The sequence below is a fragment of the Taudactylus pleione genome, unplaced genomic scaffold (genome assembly GCF_031769625.1).
Source record: "Taudactylus pleione unplaced genomic scaffold, aTauple2 ptg001427l, whole genome shotgun sequence".
NCBI lineage: Eukaryota > Metazoa > Chordata > Amphibia > Anura > Myobatrachidae > Taudactylus > Taudactylus pleione.
Genome location: NW_028285826.1, coordinates 318,623 through 325,507, shown reverse-complemented (window position 1 = coordinate 325,507; position 6,885 = coordinate 318,623). Strand labels below are relative to the sequence as shown.

Sequence of the window (6,885 nt, the reverse complement as noted above, 5' to 3'; positions counted from 1 at the left end):
TTATGTTGTTCTGAGATTGCATTGCGATAGATTAGCATACTGTCACAGTTGATTTGCATGTGTACGCAATATTGTGTACCATAGTTTATCAGACCCAGAGTCCTCTTTGTGTTAGGGTGGCCACAACTACGTCTTATTCAAAATCAGGCCCAAAGTCTCTCATGTTATTAACTGTGCACTTATCATATAAAATTATATGATAACAAGAAAATAGTAAAATAAATGATGTTTTTCAAAAGGGGAACAAGAGTATATATGAAAGGGCTGTATGGGTGATTCTTACATAACTCTGCAGTATGCAGTCTCCCAATCCAGTGAGCAGCCAATCACACTCCTGACTACAGGTGTTTCTCCAAGGAGTTATCAGTGAACTGCTGTTACCAATTCCAATCTGGCAGAGAAAAATACCTCAGGTACCTACTGACGCGTTTCTCTGGACAATGCACATTACCCAAGCTAAAAAGTCTAAAATATTTAAATATTTATTTTATTAGTCTAAATAAATTCCTAATACATTTTATTACTTTTATTATTATTGGATTTGTTTTTCTGTTTATATAGGCCACAGTGACGTGCGCTGAGATAAATGGCTGGGGGGTCACTGGCTAGTATCAGAGCCAGATTTACAGATACATATATGAACCCGAGGGTTCATGTGGGCATTATACAAAGGAGCAGCAGTATATAGTGCTGGAAATCTGGTGTGTTTTGATCGCGGATGTACGGAAAAGGTAGACAGGGGAGGCAGTGCCTCACCCTCCATACACTTTTTACTCCAGAGTTTTGACAAAAAAAAATAGAATCATAGAAAGAAGATATTTATAATATTTTCATTACATTTTTCTTATAATTTTTATAGTAAACACTGTGGAGTATACCTAAGTATGACAGGAAAGGCTCTGCCTCACCTCACCGCACATCACTGCAGTGCCCAACCAATCTAATCTACTATAGTACTTTTTACATTTTATTCTTTCAATCTTTTAATCATCTTTAAAAGGGCTTTACTCATTTCTTTATTACGCAATGTATAAATAATTGGGTTGAGAGCTGGTGTCACAACAGTGAACAGAATTGCAATGACTCTGTCTTGATCTAAGGCATGTACAGTTGAACTACGCAGGTACGTGAATATGGCTGTGCCATAAAGAAGGAAAACAACCGTGAGGTGGGCACTGCAAGTGGACAAAGCCTTTTTTCTTCCCTCTGCTGTTTTAATCCTCAAGAGAAACTTACTAATACAAATGTAGGAGAGAAATGTTAGGACAAAAGAGGTTGTTGCTAGTGATCCAGTAATTCTGATGAGAAGCTTCAGATTGAGAGTAGTGTCTATGCAAGCCAACTTCAACAGTGGTTTAACATCACAGAAGAAGTGATTAACAATATTTGGTCCACAAAATGGAAGCTTTGCTGTAAGGACAGTGTGTATAAGTGCATGAAAAAATCCAGCCACCCACGAGAATGAAACCAGACTCAAGCAAACTTTATTGTTCATGATCTGAAGGTAACGGAGAGGACTACCGATGGCAACATATCTGTCAAAGGACATGATAGTAAGGAGCATAACCTCTGTGCTACCAAGAAAGTGGAAGAAATGAATCTGGGACATACAACCTCCAAAAGAAATTGTCTTCTTCATAACCAGGAAATCAATGAGCATCTTTGGAACAGAGACAGTAGAAAACCACAGGTCAATAAAAGATAAATTCCACAGGAAGAAATACATAGGGGTGTGGAGACTGTGATCGATACGAGTTACCACCATAATGGACAGGTTCCCTATAAGTGTTACCAAGTAAAACATAAAAAATATCCCAAAAAGAATAACTTGGACCGCTATCACGTCTGTGAGGCCAAGCAAGACAAAGTCAGTTACTAAAGATTGGTTCTTTATGTTCATTAGAATCTAGAAAATAAATCACAAAATATAATTGCATAGAGATAAATACATTAAAGTGATGTTTTCAGTTTGATTGGTAGGCTTACAGTATTTTGAACTCATAAAAGAGCATTACTTTTCCACCTGCTCAGACAGTGTATTAGTTGTCAGGGCCGTAGCTAGGGTAGTGCAGCCGGTGCCATCGCACAGGTCATCACAGGTCAGGGGGCGCTGTTTGGGCCTATCAAATTTCTGTTTATTATCATTCTTGCTTGTAGCTTCCTCTTATTTCATCCCCAGCATCTCCTGGCCTCTTCTATCTCTTCCCTGGCCCTTCCCCATGAAGCCATGGCCCTTTTTTGTAGCATTAGGTCCCTTTGAATAATGAGGGGGGCGCCAATGCTCTTTCTGGCACAGAGCTCCAAAAATTCTAGCTACGTATCTGTTAGTTGTATTGCAGTCAATGGAACACAAATCTCTTGGAACCGTTTGAGTAAGGTACTAAAAGTCCCGGTATTCTATGGGATAAAATGCGTTGACCTTTGTCCCTCCAACCACGCCTATTGCCCCAGACAAGCCTTACAAGCCTAACCAGCTATTAACATCCAGGAGTCAGTTTACCTGGGGCTGAGAGCCGCCTCTACAGCAGACACCATTGCCACATCCAACATTTCCCCTCTGCTGTAGCCGGACACATGCCTCTGTGCAGACACCGTCATCTGGTCCATAGGAAGACAGACAGCGGCGGCTGTCTATTCCCACACACAACATCCACCGCTGCTCACTAACAGAGATCTATTGCTGTGTACGGAGGAGGACATACAGTTCTGGCAACTCCACAAGATCACACTTATCAGTGAGCTGGGGATATTTAAAGGTGGCAACACACCTGCCCATTCGGACTGAGGTAACAATACTTATACTCCTAAACTGCGGGATCCATGTGGATATAACTGGGATGCCAGTATATCACTCACAGCTGCGAGTGTATGTTTCAGGCTTGTTCTTTGAGACCATTTAATTTGAGACCATTTAATATTGCATCAGTATGGTTACTTGCTTTCAACTATAAGCCACAAAGATTCTCTTGTTACCATTAACATTTAATGAACTGGGAATATTGATTATTTCCACACAGGAATGGTGATTTACAGCTCTGCATACATTTTAAATTATCTATTTACTCTCTATTCTACATGGCCATTTTGTATATTGATATCAATATTGTCTTTTTAGAATATATGCAATTTTATCAATTTTGATTTTATTTATTGACTTTATACTTTATATTGTTCAGGTGCTTATGTGAATAAAACTATTTTTGCTCATTATATACAAGCCTCCTGTATTCCAACAGAAAACAAACACTATTATATGCTAAAATTTGATTGTGATCACTTTATATCACTATGCGCAGTATCTAAAGTTTCTTTTTTGTTTTTATGTACTAAAAATTTGTAAGCACAAAACTGACACATGTAAAAATTAATTCTTGATGTATCACTCTCAAGACTAATTTGAGACATAAATACGGTTAAACCAAGCAAAGGTTTAGTGGAAAGTTTAAAGTATTATAGAAGGATAAGCTATTTTGTAATGATTTTACTACTTCTACCATGATCATCATATGGAGTATCCACCAACGAGCAACTACATGTTTACAAAGACCAGAAAATGGCCATGCACCCTGAAAAGTGATGGGTAAACTTGCATTAAAAAAAATAAGCTCCACAGGTTGTATTTTTTGTGATTTTTTAATTAGCCATAACTGTTAATATCTTAATACATTTGTTTACCTCTTGAGGGACAACTTATTGCTTACTGGATACATTGGTCCATGGCCTGAGTGAGAAAATTATGAAATAAACTTACATTGCCGTAAAGCCGGAACAATTACAGTGGGACCAAAGATTGTTTTATAGTAATTAGGTTTAGAATTGTATGTGGGGGAACAAAACATAATTACACAAAGGAAGATTGATCATTTATCATGGACTGAGGTTTCAGTTTATCGTTAATATTTATCAGTATATATGCCTCTATGGCACTAAATGTGGGGCGTGAAATTTAAGTGGATTTTTATTATGTAAACTAATACAATGTGATCTACTTGCTCACTTAAGATGTGTCCACATACACCTACAGTAGCGTCTATGTGCCATATTGCGTGAGATGCTCGGCGCGAATAAGATGCCTAACATACTGTATATTTCTTTCATTTGCATATTATACACATAACAGAATCAGCAAAAAGCTGAGACGTTAGGTTGCGACTTGAACCGCACAGGAATTGGTTTCACACACATATAAAGTTGCAGATTAAATACAACAGAACTTGGCATAAAGGATGCTGCATTGGAGCCCTTTTTTCTCTGATTGAGAGTCAGTTGTACACATATACATATGTTGCACGTCATGGTGGTCTGCGTACACAAGAAAGACAGTTTTGTTGCTTCCAGTAATTTCATTGCTACATATAAGAAGCACATTTCGAACGAAATGACCCTATGTTTACATTTCTGGAGTAATATTATTATTATTAGTAGTAGTAGTAGTAACAGTACTAGTAGTACTAGATGTTGCTGTTTTTTATATTTGATGCAAAAGTTAAAGACTAATGTGAAACTTAGCTGCAGTGTGAGGTTGTGTGTAATAGTAAACAGTAAGGCTTGGTTCTAAGTCCCATGTAGAGTGGCTGCAATTCTAATACTTCCAGTTATCAAAAATTTATGTGAACATTTGCTTGTATACTGAGCTGTCCACATCTATACTGTCCCCAGCTCTCCTATTATGAGACTAGCTGAAATTTGACTGATCCCTGCATACACACACATCTGAATAGCCCTCAAATTGGTCCACATGCCAAAGGTATGACTACAGAATGCTTCTTCTACATGAAAATGCCCCGTTGCTACTAGGTATGTGCGGGCTCAGATTAGTTCAAATTTTCCCACCAAGTTCGGATTTTTCCCGTCAAAAATCGGGACTCAGAAAGAGGTGAAATGTCATCTTTCATGGACAAACATCATCTTTCATGGACTTTTGTCCAGGAATGATGATGTTTGTCCATGAAAGATGACATTTTGCCTCTTTCTGAGCTCTGATTTTTGGCGGGAAAAATCAAAACTAATCCGAGCCTGCACATCCCTAGTTGCTAGCACGATGATACCCAATAGTGCCCACTTACAGTAGCTGTACATGAGCAGCCACCAAGATATGTATGAGTCTGAATCGCATATAAAAGCTCTAAGTCGTGTATCCAGGCAGAGAAGCATGGGCTGTTTGGTAAAAATCACAAGTTCCAACTGCATTAATCCACTCTAGCCAGGTTATTCATGGTCTTCACCTTCAGCAGCCCCTTTTCCCATTGAACAGAATGGTTTCACCAGTATTCCATTGCCTGAGGTCTTCTGCAGGTAACTATAGTCGCTGACCAAACTGGAAACAGCCAAAGACCAATGAAAGTGACAGAGGGGTGAAATACACAGTAATTACTAGCAGTTGTAACATATGTATATACACATATAGCGCATATATCCCATGGTTTCCTTAGATGCTTAATATTTTACAGTGTTTGACAATATAATGAATGACATTGCGATCCATAATCAATGGAAACTTTGTTACATCGACTGTATACTGCAGAGAATTAATACAGTAACATAGGTATTGGACCTAGAAGAGAATGTCTCACTTGGCTGTCTAGAATAGGATCTCAAATAGGATTGGGCAATATGCAAGTTATCAATATTTTTTTAATGCATTCAGTACAAATGTGATGTAGACCACCTATATCGTAAATGATTTTGTGAGAACATGTTCTGCAATGTTATCAATGTTATTACATATTAGTATTTTAAGATATTCTTATATGTACAGGACAATGGGAATACCGGTCTCTCATAAATAAATACAGCACTTCTACTAAAATGGTTCTGCCACCTACTGTATCAGTTCACTGCTCCATGTTCTCATTTGGGCATGGGGAGTAATGCCAGCTTGGTGACTGTTTTTTCAAAATAAATACTGTAAGTATCCTTTCATGTTTTTTTTTAGAAGTATGGATTATGTATGTAGAAGTATGGATTATGAAGTAACCTTGAACATTCTATTAACAAAATCAACCTTGGTACAGTAAATGAATGATAGTACAGAAATCCTACTGTATATATTAGATTATTTTATATGTAATCATCCATAATTTATTTGTAATGTAAAGAAATGGCTAGGAAAAAAATGCCTTCAAAGCATGGTATTCTGTTCCAGTGACTATAACAGTTGTCAAAAATAATTGTGTCCTGTTTGTCAATTAGGTTACTTAAAAAAATAAACTGATTTCAAATATTATTTTTCTTACCTGAAATTAGACAGCCACCTTTATGTTTCCATAAATAAGGTATATCACTGGTTTAAATGTCAATTACATTATTCACAATTTTTATTTTGATTGTTGCCATTCACACAAAATCGGTGTTAAAATATTGTGTCCAACCTATTTTCTGATTGAAGTAAATGGAATAAGTAGTATATTCTCTTCTCAGAAGGATATATATATATATATGGGGATCACCTGCACACAGCGACTGTTATTCTCTGAAATTGTTGTTTTTAAATTAGCGAGGCAATTTAAAATAGATAAACCTCATTAGCTTAATCAGCTAATTGTAAGGTAATGATGTTTCAGAAATCTATACGATTTTTATTTACTGGGAAAATAAATCATAGTTTATTGATTGCAGTCAGGTTTTGCTGTGATGCAGCAGTTGTATACTGATTAATATGTTGACCAATATTTTCTTTCTACTATTGTGTCACTGCTGCGGTCAGTGAATAGGTATACAGGTTGAGTCTTCCATATCCAAATATTCTGAAATACGGAATATTACGAAATACGGAATTATTTTGGAATGACTGAAATAATGAAACCTTTGATTTATGATGGTTCAATGTACACAAACTTTGTCTAAGGCACAAATTATTAAAACTATTATATAAGATTACCTTCA

At 36.8% G+C, this 6,885-nt stretch overlaps 1 protein-coding gene across 1 annotated transcript; it reads right to left on the bottom strand.

The window, feature by feature from the left end:
• Positions 1-967: 967 nt before the first annotated feature.
• Positions 968-5,287, bottom strand: LOC148442643 (olfactory receptor 12D1-like). The gene is made up of 2 exons (XM_088463681.1): positions 5,226-5,287; positions 968-1,906 (listed from the first exon to the last, which is right to left on the bottom strand). The coding sequence occupies exon 2, from the start codon at positions 1,898-1,900 to the stop codon at positions 968-970; it is 933 nt and encodes a 310-aa protein (XP_088319807.1). The 5' UTR covers positions 1,901-1,906; positions 5,226-5,287.
• Between the last annotated feature and the right edge of the window lie 1,598 nt (positions 5,288-6,885).

Bases quoted from the DNA above. Each gene is read 5' to 3' on its own strand.
- LOC148442643 (XM_088463681.1), bottom strand. From the start codon at position 1,900: ATGAACATAAAGAACCAATCTTTAGTAACTGACTTTGTCTTGCTTGGC.